General features: G+C 39.8%; 1 protein-coding gene across 2 annotated transcripts in view; it reads left to right on the forward strand.

Annotated features, from left to right (window-relative positions):
- The window catches only part of adamts17 (ADAM metallopeptidase with thrombospondin type 1 motif, 17), a 170850-nt gene that overhangs the window by 121922 nt on the left and 31674 nt on the right, over window positions 1–17254 (forward strand). For both annotated transcript variants that reach the window (XM_049465461.1, XM_049465460.1), the window contains 3 exons: window positions 4555–4635; window positions 10553–10710; window positions 16462–16621. In XM_049465461.1, the coding sequence (XP_049321418.1) occupies window positions 4555–4635; window positions 10553–10710; window positions 16462–16621 (399 nt within the window). The remainder of the gene's footprint in view (window positions 1–4554; window positions 4636–10552; window positions 10711–16461; window positions 16622–17254) is intronic.

A 17254-nucleotide genomic window follows, 5' to 3' on the forward strand; every position in this document is an offset into this window, starting at 1 on the left:
GTACTTTCACTCACTGGCCACTTTATTAGAAACACATATACATTGTACTTTCACTCACTGGCCACTTTATTAGAAACACATATACATTGTACTTTCACACACTGGCCACTTTATTAGAAACACCAATACATTGTACTTTCACTCACTGGCCACTTTATTAGAAACACATATACATTGTACTTTCACACACTGGCCACTTTATTAGAAACACCTATACATTGTACTTTTTTTACTCACTGGCCACTTTATTAGAAACACCTATACATTGTATTTTCACTCATTGGCCACTTTATTAGAAACACATATACATTGTACTTTCACTCACTGGCCACTTTATTAGAAACACATATACATTGTACTTTCACTCATTGGCCACTTTATTAGAAACACATATACATTGTACTTTTTTTACTCACTGGCCACTTTATTAGAAACACCTATACATTGTATTTTCACTCACTGGCCACTTTATTAGAAACACCTATACATTGTATTTTCACTCATTGGCCACTTTATTAGAAACACATATACATTGTACTTTCACTCACTGGCCACTTTATTAGAAACACCTATACATTGTACTTTCACTCACTGGCCACTTTATTAGAAACACCGGCCTGTGAGCGCCGAGTGGTCAAGCGGGCCAAGCGCTAGCACTATGATTTTTTTCAGAACACTAACTGATGTTTCAAGTTACTGGTCAATTTGTTAGAAACACCAGTATGAGTATGAGTCCTTCGTCATTGTCCAATGAAAATCCAAAACAGCAACTTTGCAGGAGAGAGATAAGACCTTCTTAACTTTCAATGGAAGTCAGTGTAAAAAAGAGTTTATTTCAGGTATTTTTGGAGAATTTCTATTGGTCTATTTATCAATACATTTTGTCAGAGTGTAAGGGACCGTTTGTGTGTTGAAATTATGTAGTAAATTTAAAATCAACAAAAATGGACATTTATTTTTTTTCCCTTGGACAGCGACGCAATAGACAGTAAGGTTGAAGGGTATAGCTAAAAGGGAGGGGGTTCCAATAAAGTGGCCAGTGTCAATAATTGATTGATTTATCTAAACAACAAACAAACAAATACAACAAACAACTGATGCCTTGTTGCCATGAATCTTCACTCAGCTCATCTTGATTGTGAAAGGTGAGTGTAATGGTGTAATAGTGAGCGGGGGGGGGGGGGGGCTGAACTCTGCAGTGAGCTGGTGGTGTAGTGATGGAGTGTAATGTGGAGCTGGGTGGATATTTACCGCTGCACTTTCCCTATTTCTGTAAAGGTCAAATTGGAATAACCCCATTCAGCTTGTGGAAAACGACCCCTCCGCATCGCAATTACACACCCAGTCTCTCTCTCTCTCTCTCTATCTATATCGTCCCTTCTCCTGTCTTGCATTCTGTCTTATTCCATCCTTCGTTCTCATTATCTATATCTCTATATCTGTCTCTATCTCTCACTCTGATTTTGCCACACATACCAATGAACATCTATCGTATTTCCTTATTTCTTATCTCTCTTTCTCTCTACTTCTTTTTTCCTATCTATCTCTCTCTCTCTCCCCCTGCACTCTTTTTTTACCCCATCCCTTACACTCATTCTTTCTCTTTCTCTATTTTTGTCTCCCTCTCACACACATACCCATTAACAGTTTTTGTTTTTCTTCTTTCTTTGTCTCTATAACTTTTTCTTTTCTTCTTACTCCCTCTCTTTTTTCTCTTAACTTGTTTCTCTGTTTTACTGTTGTATCTGTCACACTTCTGTCTTTGTCTCTCTCACATATTCTCGTAACTTGTTTCTCTGTACTTCTTTTCATCTGTCCCACAGTTTCTCACCCAGTTTCCCTCTTTTTTCCTAATTGCCTCTGTATTGATATGTTTATCTGTTGTCTTTCTCTCTCTTTCTCTTTCTCTGTCTCTCTCTCTTCCCTTTTTTACACCCTTACTCCATCCCTCACTCTCTTATTTTCACTATCATTTTCACACTCTCTTCCTCCCTTTTTGTCTATAGCTCTCATGAACAGCCTTCTCGCTCATGCTCCTTCTTACTCCCTTTCTCTATTCTTCTTTTCATTCATTTTGCTGTTTCTTGCCCCATTTCCCTTTTTTTCCTCGTTGCCTCTGTGTTGGTCAATTTGTTTCTCTCTCTCCCCCCTTTTTTACACACCCTTTATCTTTATCTGTCTCTCTGATTTTGGGTTTCTCCCACGCAAAACCCATTAACAGTTATGATATTTTTTTCTTTCTTTGTTTCTCTCAGTCTCTTTCTTCTCACTCCCTCTTTTTTTCTCATCATGTGTCTCTCTATTCTTCTTCATCTTTCTCACTGTTTCTCACACCTTCTCCCTCTTTTTCTCTGTTCTTCATTTAATTGTTTCTCTCCTTTTTTTGCCTCTGCTTTGGCATATGTCACTTATCCCTCTTTTTCTCTCTTTTTCCTTTTCTTACACCCTTTCTTACTCCGTCCCTCACTTTCCCTCTCGTTTTAACTTTTTGTCTTCTTATCTCACTCTGATTTGTGTCTCTCTCACACATACCCATGAACAGTTATCATAGTTTCTTCTTTTTTTGTCTCTCTTTTGCCTCTCTTTTTTCTTTCCATCTTTCTTACTGTTTTCTTATTTCTCTCTCTCTCTTCCTTTCTGTCTCTATCTCTCACTCTGATTTTGCCTCTCTCACACAAAGCACATTAACATTTTCGTATTTTCCTATTTATTTATTTGGTCTCTCTCTCTCTCTCTCGCTCACTTTCTCTTTCTTACCACCATCTGCCACTCTTTCTGTCTCTTTCTCACTCTGTCCTATCCCCGCATTGGACCTCTCTGTTTCTCTAACTGTCTCTCTTTCTCTGTCTCTCTCTTTTTCTTATCCCCTTTCTATTTTCTCATTGCTTGTTTTTCTTTGTGCCTCTGTTCATCGTTCCTACTATTCCTCTATCCATTTTTCTCTAGTGGTGTTTCTGTTGATTGAGGCTTTGAAAGTTTTTTTTTATTATTATTCATCGGAGGGTCTCAGTCAGCGGGGGATATCATAAACAAATCAACAGCTTTGTTTTATCATTACTGCCTAAACACAGTGTGGCACGATGCCACCGACTGGAGAAATGTCTGCGTGTGTGTGTGTGTGTGTGTGTGTGTGCGTTTGATTAAGAGAAATGTTCTGGTTTTAATCAGAGCTCACTATGCGCTCATTTGAATCCTAAACTGACAGAAATTTGCACACTCCTGAAGCTGAAGCCACACATACCCCCCCACCCCGCTCTGGTGCTGCATGTAGATACACTATACTAGTACTAAAGTGTGTTTCTAGATGATGATAAAGGACGATAATGATTATATATACTGTATGTGAGGCCTGTGTGAGAGTGTGTTTTCTGACACAGTTGCACAGACAGTTCTAGCCAGATGCTACCGGTCACAATCACAACGTATTTCCAGTATACAATGTAAAATAAAAGACGCAAATGTCTGCTTCAGTGTTATTGGATTGTCCCACCTATCAGGCTTCACATCGGTAATACACCTTATTTTGCAATAAGCATGTTGGCCAGTGTTCAACCTCCCTTACAAGATAACACCTCATGACCCTTTTACTATCCCATGACTTCTGGCATGTGGGTGTATAGAGTTAGCGTGTTAATTAGCATAGACATGGATTATGAAAGTAGATGGTCTACTTTGATTGGACAAGAATTTAAGCTTCCTCACGATTAGAATCACATACGATATTTTTCACACTATAAGACACACTTAAAATCTTTTAATTTTCCCAAAAATTCTCAGTGCGCCTTATCTGTTATGTATGAATTCTATGTATTAGAGACCTGTTTGGGTGAGTAAAGCTCTTCTGTTTATTTATAGTAAGCTTAGATTTCCAAATTTCTCCAACACGAAGGCTTGAGCAGTAGCATTAGCGGCTAACCGCTAATGTATTGCCCTACCTAGCTTGTTTAAACACAGTAAATGCGCAGGCTACACCACTACACCTCTGAATGACGAAAGAGCTTGTGCAATTAGCAGGTAATGCTAATGCTACTCCAGCAGTGCTAGCCGGAGTAGCTTTTCTGCTGCTCTCAACCTGACTGGTAAAATTCATACATAAGGCGCACTGGATTAAAAGGCGCACTGACAATTATTGGGTAAATAAAAGGATTTTGAGAGAATATATATTGCGAAAAATGCAGTATAATACAGTGAACCTTATCTAGCAAAATAAACCAGAAAATAGATGATCATTGATAGTACCGTTTTGGTTCATTATACAAATTAAGTGAACAGTTACAGACTCTTGTGACTGAGGTTGCAATTTTAAGGGTACCACCTAAAATTCCCTTCCAAGATGAAAGTCCAGATAACTTTATACCAGAAAAGTGGATGGAGCTACAAGGAAGGGGTTTCTAATAATGGGGCCAGTTATTTTACAGATACAGACACGATTGCAACACATTTCAGTCACTTTAACATATACACATATACACACACACACACATATACACACACAGCTCAGATCAGCTCCAGTTACCACATTATCAAACTCTCTGGCTCTCTCTCTCTCCACAGGTTACATCGAGGCAGCCGTCATTCCGGTGGGAGCTCGGAGAATCAAAGTAGTAGAGGACAAGCCATCCCACAGCTTCCTTGGTAAATTGCTCATCTTGTTGCCATAACAACTGCCCTCCTCCCTCACCCCCACAGACCTCAGTGTGTCCGACTCAACTCCGCTGCTGAATCCACACCGAGCTGCTCATCATCATTCTGTTACCCCCGCACTGAGCAGCGGTGACAGGCTGGGGATCAGCTCTAACGCTGGTGTTGATCACTAAAAAAGATAAAAGACTCTGGAAACGATTGACCTGTCCAGGATCTGTTCACAGATGCTTTGTTTTGTAGCTGCTGGTTGTAAATCTCCCCATCCCAGGTGGGAGTGGCCTTGTGGATCTTTTTGAAGGCCTAGTGAGTTTGAGAGTAGAGATGGGACCAATTTAATTTTAAATATCGGTATCGGGTTTCATAGTGTGTCATTCATTTATCAGAAATCAGGCAGTCAGGGCTTATCTTGAACTATAACTATAAGCCCACCCAATATAAAGATACAGGTGTTGGACAGTGACACTGAAACACCTGTCATTTTAGTGTGTTGGTGTAGCTAACTAAGTTAAGTAAACGAGACTGTAATAAAAAAAGACTTTCTTTTAAAGTCAAACAAGTGCTAAATGTTAATCTACACAGATTTCTCTCCTGAAAACTGTTTCTTTGTGTTAGTAAAGTGCTTCTGTTTATTTACAGTAAGTTTAGATTCCCGAATTTCTCTAGCACTTAGAGTGGAGCATTAGCATTAACGGCTAACTGTTCCAGTAGTGCTAGCTGGGGTTAGGAGCAGGCTACAGGCTGATAATACTCACCTCTGAATGGGGAAATAGCGAGCGTGGTTAGCATGTAATGCTAATGCTACTCCAGCAGTGCTAGCCGGGGTTAGGAGCAGACTACAAGTCGATAATACTCATCTCTGAATGGGGAAATAGCAGTTAGCAGCTAATGGTGCTGGAGGACTAAACTGGCAGCCCAAGTAATTCATCTACTTTTCCCTATTAATAATACAACTTTACTCTTGTGACTTTTGCTGGTAGGCTACTGTATTTTTTAAACGTGCCATATTACAACCCTGTTCGCGCTACGTAATGTTATTTGTGTACATAGCTTATTTAATTAAAAGTACGGCTTATACTCAGGTGCGCGGAAATTCTGGTATTAGGTAGGAGGCTCCAAATGCATATTTTAGCTTCCATAAGGCATGCAACAATATTGAGACGTAAATGAATACTACTCAGTGTAAAGTCTTCAGACATTTTTACTGACATTATTGCTTTCTGTTTTCCCGAATGAGCTGAGTTAAAGGAGCAGATTTGTGGTCTAGCTCAGTCCAGCTTTTCTTTCCTAATGAAAGGACACTCAACGGCATTTGTGAAGTTGCTGGACGCAACATGAAAGCCTCCCCCTCCCTTTGAGAGGAGAGAACATCTGTTCTACAAAGCACACAAACACACCCTCACACACAGTTTTCTATTGTGCAGTGTGTGGGCAACCACGTTTCACAACTTTACGCGAGTAGTAAACAAAGCTGCTCCTCCGTCTCTAAGTGAAAAGGAGGGTCTGATCTACATATACAAATTCATGTGATTTTTCAGTCATAATTAATGTAGAGTATAGCTTATGATTTTATACATTCATTTATACATTAAATTGTATTAACATTTAACAATTGAGACAATAATGCTGCCTTTTCAGTGCTCCATCGCATCAATGCACATGAACGCAGTGCCCCCCTCCAACTGGTCACATGTGGGCGTTACAAAGGCGTTCCCTGCATCTGCATCGTCCAATTAAATCATTTTTAATAAATGGAAAATGGTTTTATTCAAGCTTTAATTTCTATAACCTAATAAGTAAAATTTAAATATTTAAATATAAATATAAATGTTTTATTGAGCTTCTTTTTTTATTCAGCATATAGGCTAACAAAAGCAAACTTTTCCAAATAAATTATGTATATTATTAATATATATGTATGTATATATATATATATATATATATATATATATATATATATATATATATATATATATATTGATCATAAAGGACAGGGAAGCCTGAAACAGGCAAAAACCTTTCTTTGCTATTGTAATGGCGGGAAAAGTATGCTGTGTGTGCAGTTTTCTCACCAATTTAAACCAAGACAGGTGTCACAAGGTACCAAGCTATAATGCTTCAGCCAACATATGTCTATGCCAGCCAGCATCGCAATTAGAGTGACGTGGTGAGAAAGCAGAATCTATCTACCCAGATAGAGCATGGCCAATTGTGTTCTCTCGGGCTCCGGCTGCTGATGGAAAAGTACTGTTTTTTTCAGACTATATTTCAGACAATAAAGTGCACATAAATAGTCATTGCACATTATAATCCGGTGCACCTTATATATGAATTTTACCAGTCAGGTTGTAAGGAGCACTAAAGCCACTCTGCTGAAGTACAGCGTTATAATAATAGAGGTTTCAGTGAAATTTCTCCAGCACTAAGACTGGAGTAGTATTAGCATTAGCCGCTAACCACAAGGCTAGCCTTTTCACCATTCAGAGGTGAGTATTTTGGACTGTAGTCTGTGCGTTTACCATGTTAAAACAAGCTACGTGGGATGAACCGCTAGCTGATAGCACCCTGGGTTACTGGAACATTCAGGGTTCCTCAGTCTAGTGCTATTGGGCGGAATTTACTAGCACTGCTAACCACGGCTGGATAGCACTGTATTTGGCAGGAAAACATGCCGACACCCTTGTTCACTTCAAGTGTTCATCCTTACTAGTGTTGCTTAAAGCACTTTATAATCCTGTGTGCCTTATGTATGAAAATAGACCAGAAAATAGCTGTTTATTAATAGTGCGCCTTATAATCAAGTGCACCTTATAGTCAGAAAAATATGGTATCATGATTCAGGATTCGATTTTTCGAACTGTGGCACATAGTGGGACCCAGAAGGGTGGTTAAAGAGGACATGAAACATTTCAGTTTGTACAAGTTTTCTAAGGTATTAAATATAATGGAATTTATTTGGGGGGGATTTTTTTTATATATAAAATGTTTACACACTAAATTATAATATATTTATGTTTGTTACGTTTGAGCTAGGGCGCCGCCATGTTGCCCGTGCAGCACTGGTGACGTCACGAGGTTGGTTGGTTTAAGATCCCAGGCATATAGCTAGAGGAAAAGCGCTTATTATTTGTGGAGATTATGGATGAAGACGAAGCTGAACTAGGCTAACATGGAGCATTTACTCAGAGATTTTTCCTGTATAAACCTGAGCAGAACTTTTCAGATGCTTTTCTGAGAGCGAGGGGTTTTGGGAGTGTTTATTCTCTCTCTACGTGGAGCTGTGCAGAACCCTGCAGCGCGTCCACAGCAGGTACTACCATCCAGTTAACCAGCTATTTTATATACATTTAGCTATTTAACATGCAAAGTCCAGAGTCTATTAAGACTGAATGAAACGAACATGATTTAAGTGGATATTGAAACATCCAGGCGCTGTTTGGTTGATAAACCGTTCAGTTTAGAAGTTAGAATGCTTACTGGGTACTTAGCTTCATCTAGTTAGTGTTAGCTAGTTAGCTAGCGTTGGCTAGCTAGAATAAGATAGCTAGCTAAGTATCTAACGCTAGCTATGTTATCTTTAAATTGTAATTTTATCTAGATTTTCGGTAACGGTACCTCTCGCTGCTCTGCTGGGTGGTCGTGTTGTTTGGCTGGTGCGGCTCACAGCTGCTGCTCTCATAGCGTTACCATCAGTCGGACGGTCTGTACATTCTAGCTGATCAGAGGAAAAATAAAAAACGGAGGAAAAAAGCCTCGGACTTCAGCTTATTTATCCGGCGCTAATGCTCCTGACTCAAACCCCTCTCCTTCACATAGTCCTGGTCTAGAAAGTGCTCGCCACTAACCCCTAGCGTTGCAGCTAACCGGAGGATTCTCACGCTTCAGCGCTGCGAGCCCCCGCTGAAGGTATGAAAGTGAAAGTAAATATTTCTCATTCCTCACGCTATTAAATTTCACTACTCCCAGCATTACTACACACAGGGGCAATACAAAAGTGCCCCCCCCGCTCTGCATTGAGTTTTGGTTTGGATTTTATTATTTATTGAAGAGCTAAATTACGGTATTCTCATAGATTCTAGTAGTGAGGCGTGCGAGAACCAACCTCGTGACGTCACTTTCAGCGCTGGGACAAGATGGCGCTGCCCTTACTTAAAAAAAATGACATTTAGATTGCTTATTATTTTAATTCCGCTTCACTGACAACTGTTAAACTTATAAAATTTGTTAGAGTGAAAATACATCTTGTGAATTAAACTAAATACTTGAAGTGTTTCATGTCCCCTTTAAGTGTGAAAGTGTGAAAGTGGTCCATAGTCCATAGACCTCCTGAATTCAGTGGTCTTAGGTTAAACTCGGGTGCAGTGCGAAGTAGAGATGTGAGAAAATATCAATATTGCAATGTATTGTATTGTTTTTGTAACATTTGTTACATTGAAATTTGATGCACCATCAAATATTAGACTCCCAAAAACAAGCATCAATACTAACAGCAAAATAAGCTGTTTTTGATTTGGCAAATTTTTCTTGGACACAACCCACATACAACAAAGCATCATTTGAATGGGGATATTGACTGGTTCGAATCCCAGTTATGCAGCTTGCCATCAGCTGCCGGAGCCCTGAGAGAGCACAATTTGTTTTGCTCTCTCTGGGTGGGCAGATGGCACTCTTTCTCCTCATCATTCCAAAGGGTGATGTTGATCGGCGCAAGGCATCTGTGAGCTGATGTATCGGAACTAAGTTGCTGCACTTTACTCCGAGTGCGCTGTGATGCTACTCGGCAATGCTGGCTTCACATGTGTCAGAGGATGCCTGTTCTAGTCTTCACCTTCCTTGTGTTGTGGCATCACTAGTAATGGGAGGGACCATTGGCCTAGCTAAATTTGGGGAAAAAAATTAAAAAATATCAGGGTTTTAAATGATATAAGCATTGATACAACCAAGAAAAAACAAATCTATCAAACACAAACATTCTTCCTTTTTTGTGCTATGTTCAAATAAAAGTCCCTGTCGTTTATCTTTCTCTGTTAAGCTGTTTAGGGAAGAGAGGAGGGAACAGAAGGAACAAAATGAGATGGATGGGGTCACATGTTGAATGTGTCAGTGAGTTAATAAGACTTGGTTTGGATGTGTTTGAGACAACTGTGTTTGAGTTCCTCTTTAGATAGATGGACCTGTTCCACTGCTGTGTCTCTTTAGGCGTTTTTTTTGCTTAGAAATGAAGACTTATAGGATGGTGGGCTCAGCATTAAGTGCTAAGAAAGCCCCGCTGGTTGGTTTATTGCTGTATAAATGCTCTGTTCCCACTTGAGGAGAAGTGGATGAGGACATTGGAAGGACAGTCTATTTCCTGAAGAATACATGCTCTTTGTACGGATGTCTCAAATGGTCCCCATAGAGCCCACTTAGAGCCCATACCCACATTCCACCTTATGAGTGCCATGTGAGCATGTTGGCGGGGTCCTGGGGGGATGCAATTCAGTTGTAAGGTGGCTGCTATGGTATTCCAGTTGCTCTTTGCTTGTTGCTAAGTGAACAACATTGAGTTGTTTAAAGGGGCGCCAAACCCTCTGATTTTGCTGACTCCACCATCAGCTCAAGTTTGAAAAAAGCAAAAAAAAAAAGTGAGGGGTAGTTTGGGAGGGGCACTGGGTGATGTATGGGTTTAAAAGTGGCAGGGCAGGAGGGAGAGCTGATTGGCTGAGCTGCAGCAGTAGCAGCAGTGTGCATCTGATAGTGGTGAGACGCAGATGGTTGGATGTCAGTCAGCGGGGGGGGGGGGCGGTATTATTGATTGTCTGATCTGCATATTGTAATGTGTCTGCGTACCCATTTGTAATGCTTTATAGATACCTGATTCATAGAAAGTGTTACCAAAGTATCTTTTTTTATCTGCCTTTTTTTTTTTTAGCTTTAAAGGACTCAAGCAAGAGATCCATAAACAACGACTGGAAGATCGAGCTGCCGGGGGAGTTCGAGCTCGCTGGCACCACCGTCCGCTACGTCCGGAGAGGACTGTGGGAAAAGATGTCTGCTAAAGGGCCCACAAAGACTCCTCTCCACCTCATGGTAAACACTAAACACATTAGGGCTTAGTGTACACCCTTAGGGGACACCACACCTATTTATACTGGCTATTATCTTATATTTGCACGTTTCTTTACACTTTTGTAAGGGTTTGTACGGCCATGAAAAACCTGGAAAAGTCATGGGATTTACAAATATCAATTTCCAGGCCTGGATAAGTTTTGGAAAATTAAAAATACCCTGAAAGTTTTTGGAAAAGTCCTGGAAATTTGGTCTACAAATCTTTGTGTTTCAGTTTATCGATGGAGAAAATGTATTTTGAGCTAACAAATTTGATTTTACCAAATTGGTAAAAGGTCTGGAATATAATCAAGAGGAAGATGGATGATCACAAACCATCAAACCAAGCTGAACTGCTTGAATTTTTGCACCAGAAGTGTAAAGCATAAAGTTTTCCAAAAGCAGTGTGTAAGACTGGTGGAGGAGAACATTCCAAAATGCATGAAAACTTGAAAAATGTGGTTAAAACCAAGGTTATTCCACCATATATTGATTTCTGAACTCTGAACTTTATATTTCTATGCCTTGAAGGCATAGAAAACTCATTTAAAAATCATGGAAATGCATTGGTTAAAAAGTGTGTGAACCCTGTTTTATAGAGATCCAATACTTTTTTTTTTAAATAATTTTTATCCCCCAGCTATCCAACCCACTCATTAAGACTCCCCCCTATCACTTGTGATGCCACACCAGAAGGGGGAAGACTAGCACATGCCTCCTCTGACACATGTGAAGTCAGCCACCGCCTCTTTTTTTTTTAGCTGCTGCAGCATTGCTGAATATCCAGCACGTTTGGAGGAAAGCACAGTGATTCAATGTCAAAACATCAGCTCACAGACACCTAGTGATGAGGGGAAAGAGCGCCATCTACCCACCCGGAGAGAGAGAGCAAGGCCTATATTGCTGATGGCAAGCTGCATGACCAGGATTTGAACAGCAGTCTCCCAACATAGTAGCTTTTTTTTTTTTTTTTTAATATAATTTTTCCCATTTTCTCCCCAGTTTACATAATCAATTACCCAACCCACTCATTCCTCTGATATATGTGAAGTCAGCCATCGCCACTTTTTTTATAACTGCTGCTGAACTGTAGCATTGCTGCACATCCAGCATGTTTGGAGGAAAGCGCAGCGACTCTGTTTCAATACATCAGCTCACAGATGCCTTGTGCTGATCAACATCACCCTAGGAGGAGTGGTGAGGGGAAAGAGCGCCATCTACCCACCCAAAGAGAGCAAGGCCAATATTGCAGATGGCAAGATGCATGGCCAGGATTCGAACCAGCGATCTTCTCTAGATCATAGTAGCCATTTTTTAAGTCCTAAAAAAATTCCAAAAAGGTTTTGGGTTGGGCTGTTTGTTTTGCTGACCGCTTTCATGACTTCATTGATAATGGTCAAATATTTCTCGTTTTCCATGATCTGAACGGATGTCATTTAGAGCTTGGAAAGCCCCCGATTTCCTTAATCCGGAACAAACACGCCAAATGGTTAGGAAACAGCAGGAATTGATCATTCTTTGGAGTAGTGACTCAGATGTTTTGTTAAACCTGGACCTTAAACCTTTACGAGTGTGCTGTTCTCCTGAGACACTTATCTGCATGACATCATCGTGACATCATTCCCTGCACTTCGACACAATTTAGTCAGGCAATCGGATGAAACGTGATCTTCTTTACACCTTGTTCCAGTTAAGGTTCTTTTGGTTCTTCCCTGAAGCTCTATGAGAACATGCATGTACACGCAAGAGACCATCCACATTGCTCTCAGCATTCAGAAAGTTCTGGAGGAAAACTAAACACTACACGTTGTCGGAGGAGCCTGAAGGACCCCTGTGTGAAAGCTGCCCAATTAGTGTAATAAAGAAATGGAACGGGCTCTCAGATTCTCCCCCCTCCTTCGGATCAGAGACGCTTAACTTCAAACGGCTCGAGTGTTTTCATCCCTCTCCGGAATATTTTAGCAAGATTGCGGCGCTTCGGGGCTCCTGGCTGTGACGTAGGGATGATTTGATGCAAACAGCCTTAAACTGAGAGTTGTTGAGAGTTGTAGGTGTTGCTTTTTATATGTAAATGCATCATATAATTCCACGTAAGATACCCGGAGTAATCAACATCTCTTTAATCAGGTTTCACATCAAAGGAAAGATGTTTAGCTAGTTATTTAGCAAGATGTTTAAAGTTGCTTGATGCAAACTGTTTTAAACACCATGCATTTCCAATGAGCCATGAATATGAATCACGAGCTCTTACTAAACTAAAGCTTTTTCTAATTTGAAATTTTTAGTTTGTGAAGATGGTACTTAAGTCAAGGTCTATACAGTAGCAAGAAAAAGTATGTGAACCATTTGGGATTGCTTGGATTTCTGCATAAATTGCTTATTAAATGTGTTCTGATCTTCATCTAAGTCACAACAATAGACAAACACAGTCTGCTTAAACTAATAGCACATGAAAATCTATATGTTTGCATGGTTTTATTGAACACAACATGTTAAAATTCACAGTGAGGGGGGAAAAAGTATGTGAACCTGAGTGGTTGACTCTCCTTTGGCAGCAAAAACTTCAACCAAACATTTCCTGTGGTCAGGAGGAATTTTGGATCATTCCTCTTCACAAAACTGTTTCAGTTCAGTAATATTCTCAGGATATCTGGTGTGAATCGCTCTCTTGAGGTCATGAGGCCACAGCATCTCAATTGGGTTGCGGTCAGGACTCTCCAGAAGATGTGTTTTTTTTTCTGTTAAAGCCGTTTGGTTGTTGATTTACTTCTATGTTTTGGGTCGTTGTTCTGTTGCATCATCCATCCTCTGGTGAGCTTCAGTTGGCGAACAGATGGTCTTGAGTTTTCCTGCAAAATGTCTTGGTAAGCTTGGGAATTTTTAGACTGACTGACTGTCTGTCTTACCATGGACACATGAACATCAAGGCTTTTAGAGATTCTTTTGTAACCCTTTCCAGCTTCATGTAAGTCAACAGTTCTTGAACTTAGGTCTTCTGAGAGCTGGATCTTTTTCGTGCGAGGCCTGATTCACATCAAGCAATGCTTCTTAAGAACAGCAAACTCAAAACTGGTGTTCACTGTGAATGTTGTGTTTAATAAAACCATGCAAACATACTATTTTTGTGTGGTATTAGTTTAAGCAGACTGTGTTTCTCTATTGTTATGACTTAGCTGAAGATCAGAACACATTTAACAACCAATTTATGCAGAAATACAAGTAAGCTTCAAGTTCAGCTTTTATTTCCAGGTATTTACACCTGGAAATACCTAGAAATTAAAAGCTGAAATGTTGATCTTGATCTTTCCCTGAACTTCCAATCATAATGGAGAGCATTCAGAAATATTGAGCTGTCAGTGCTGTCGTCAGGTTTAATGGTGAACGAAGGCCTTCAGATGAAAGAGTTCTTCTCTTCTACAGAGAGAGATAGAGAGAGGATGGAGGAAATGAAAAGGCTCGTTCAGAGATCACTCGGCCGGCCTCTGCTCACAAACCATTAGCCTCCAGAGCGTAGCTCCCATGCTCTCTTCAGAATGAAGAGATGAGCTGGAGAGCTCTCGCTCTGGTCCTGGTTAGCTGGAGTCTAGTGCCATTACTTGGACATGATTACAGAGGATGGATACGAGTACTCTCTGACTCTCTTTCTCCTGGCAGTACTCTGCATAAGCAATGCGCTTCAATGATGCTCTTCAGTGATGGCCTGCTGGTATCTTTTATTGATATTGCCTTGTGTCTGCTGACAAGCATATATGTATTTATGATGTATATTTATTTATATTTCTGGAAGTAACCAACTCATTTTCATTCATTTTCATTTAGGATCCCATTCATTCTATTTACCCATATCCATATACTGTTACTGTATTCCTGCTTGACTGTTCTGCACTGTTCTTGACTGTTCTGTTGACTGCGTCCTGTTTTGGATCTACAGTATTGTGCAAATGTTTTAGGCACCTGTGGGAATTTCAGTAAAAAATAAGTGTCTTATCTGTGAAGTAAGTGTTTATTAGCTCAGTAAAACACTGAAAGCATTACAATAAATACAAACAGCAAATTTACAAAAAGCAGTGCAGCTTTTACAGCCCTGTTTTCCTTAAAACATCTCCTAATCTCTCCTCATCTGAGTTAATTTTTTTATTTATTTATTTCTAGTTCTCATTATATCAATAACTGGTTTGTAAATTGTTAAACTTAGTAAGTCAGGTGAGCTGCTGACAGAACTGAACATATGCTGAGATAAATGGATTAGTGTCATTCTTAAAAGCTGCACTAGGTAGGATTGAGATTTGTGCTCTTGGGCTCCCCCTACATATACATATAAAGTGTATATATATATATACTGGTTGAAATTCATATATACAATAGACTGTTATGTACTACATAAGTAGTGGAAAATCCATCTGCATGTAAGCTACTTTTTCCATCAGAAAATAAAAAGCACACGAAAATAATTACAACCATCATCAATTTGTGTCTTTTAGCTTGAAATGTTTACTTTATTGTAATCACGACTAAAACGAGACATTTCTTCTGTGTCTACAACGTGTTTTTCAGAGCATGAAATAATATTAAAATAAAAACACAGTATCAGTAAAAGCTTTTACAAGCCCCAGACTTAAATGTATATTTCAGTTTGGGCCAATTTACTGCAAGCTAAGCTTAAAATGATACATTTACACATTTAACCCGATCACTAATGCTAATCGCAAATGCTAATCGCTGCTAACTTTCGCCTGCTAGCCTACAGCTTTAGCAGTTAAAACAAACACTTTAACTTAACTTATATATCACATATTTACACTCTGGTTGTTTTAATAACCTTTTAACTCTCTTATTAACATTTTAAGCTCCTTACAAAACAGAAATACCCACTGATTTACTTACAATCTGTCTTTATCTAGTACTTATATGAACTCCACCGGGCAGCACAGGCGAACAGCACAAAAGATTCGTTCAAATGAACGAATCTTTTGAACGAATCTGTTTAGTGAACGGATTCTAATGATTCAGTTCATTTAAAAGAGCTGCTGTGCCCATCACTACTAGTTAGCTTCTGTAAAGAGTTAACCAACTCCAAATATGGGGAATTTTTAGTCCTTGTAGAACTGTAAGAACTATATACAGGTCGGAAAGCAGGTCGCAGTTCTCAAAAGAGGTGCAGTTCTCGCGAGGTTTGGTCGTGGCCGCCTAGGAAATCTTAAAGAGTCTGGTTTGAGCTCAGAGGAGCTCCGGCACAAACACAAGAGCACTAGTATTCCTACTATTACACCTCAATGCAGCGGTGCAGTGAATTTCAAGCTGTAATGTCACTTCTTTAAAAAGTTAAATAATCAAAGAAATCCTACCTAGTGGGCCTTTAAACTCTAGAAGAGCAGGATGTTAAGGTGAAGAAACTTACAGCAAGGTGTAGGACGTTGGTTAACCGTTGTGTAGATCTTCTTGCCCTTATTTGGCTTCTTGTAACGAAAAAGCACATTCTTACGTGATAAAATGCCTCTATCAGACGACTACCATTGATTTCACAGTGAAATAATCTTCTGTTCTGTTCCCACTGTGGCTATTTTCACTCCCTGGTAGTACTGATTCTACATGATGCAGACAACACAACGTTCTTTCATTGAGGCAATATTTTCGATCTCTCTGGTCGTCCTCAGCTGCACTTCTTTGCACAATCCTTTATCGATTGATTTTCCTCTCAGTATCTCTCTGTCTGTTCTCTGCTTCTGCTCTCAGGTTCTCCTGTTCCACGACCAGTCATACGGGATCCACTACGAGTACACGGTGTCCCTGAATCAGTCCCAGGAAAGCAGCAGCGATGTTCCGAAAGAACCCGAGTACCTGTACCTGTGGACACATAGCAGCTGGGAGAGCTGCAGCGTCCAGTGTGGAGGAGGTCAGTGCAATATGATGTCTTACACTGTAAATACTGCACTGCCGCTCAAAAGTTTGGGGACACCAAGCTTTTCAAATTGGCAAATTTTTTATTTATTTATTTATTTTTTATTATTTTTTAACAGTTGTCTAATGGTTTAAAATAGTGTAATTTCTACTACTACTAAGGATTGGAATTCCTGAGCTCATTACATCTATGGTTACCACACCATAGATGAAGCTCAGTGCTTACTTGTTAGGGAGAAAACTAGCCCACCTTGCATTCATCCTCTGGGCCCTTCTGGACTCTAAACTGTCTAAAAAAAATATATATATATATATATATTTTATAGTCAAATGAGCACAGTAAGCTTAGATTCCTAGATTCCACTAATGCCGCCCACTAGCTTGTTTTAACACTATAAATGCACAGGCTACGGTAAAAAATACACCCCTCTAAACAGCAAAAGGACTAGCGCTTAGTGCGGTAAACGGCTAATGCTGAAGCTGCTCCAGCAGTGCTAGCCAGGGTTAGCAGCAGGCTACAGGCGAATAATACCTCTGAATGGTACAAGAGCTAACGCTTAGCTTGGTTAGCGGCTAATGCTAATAATGCTGTACTTCAACAGAGTGGCTTTACTGCTTATTAATACCT

This window comes from Astyanax mexicanus, chromosome 16, assembly GCF_023375975.1.
Source record: "Astyanax mexicanus isolate ESR-SI-001 chromosome 16, AstMex3_surface, whole genome shotgun sequence".
Classification (NCBI taxonomy): Eukaryota; Metazoa; Chordata; class Actinopteri; order Characiformes; family Acestrorhamphidae; genus Astyanax; species Astyanax mexicanus.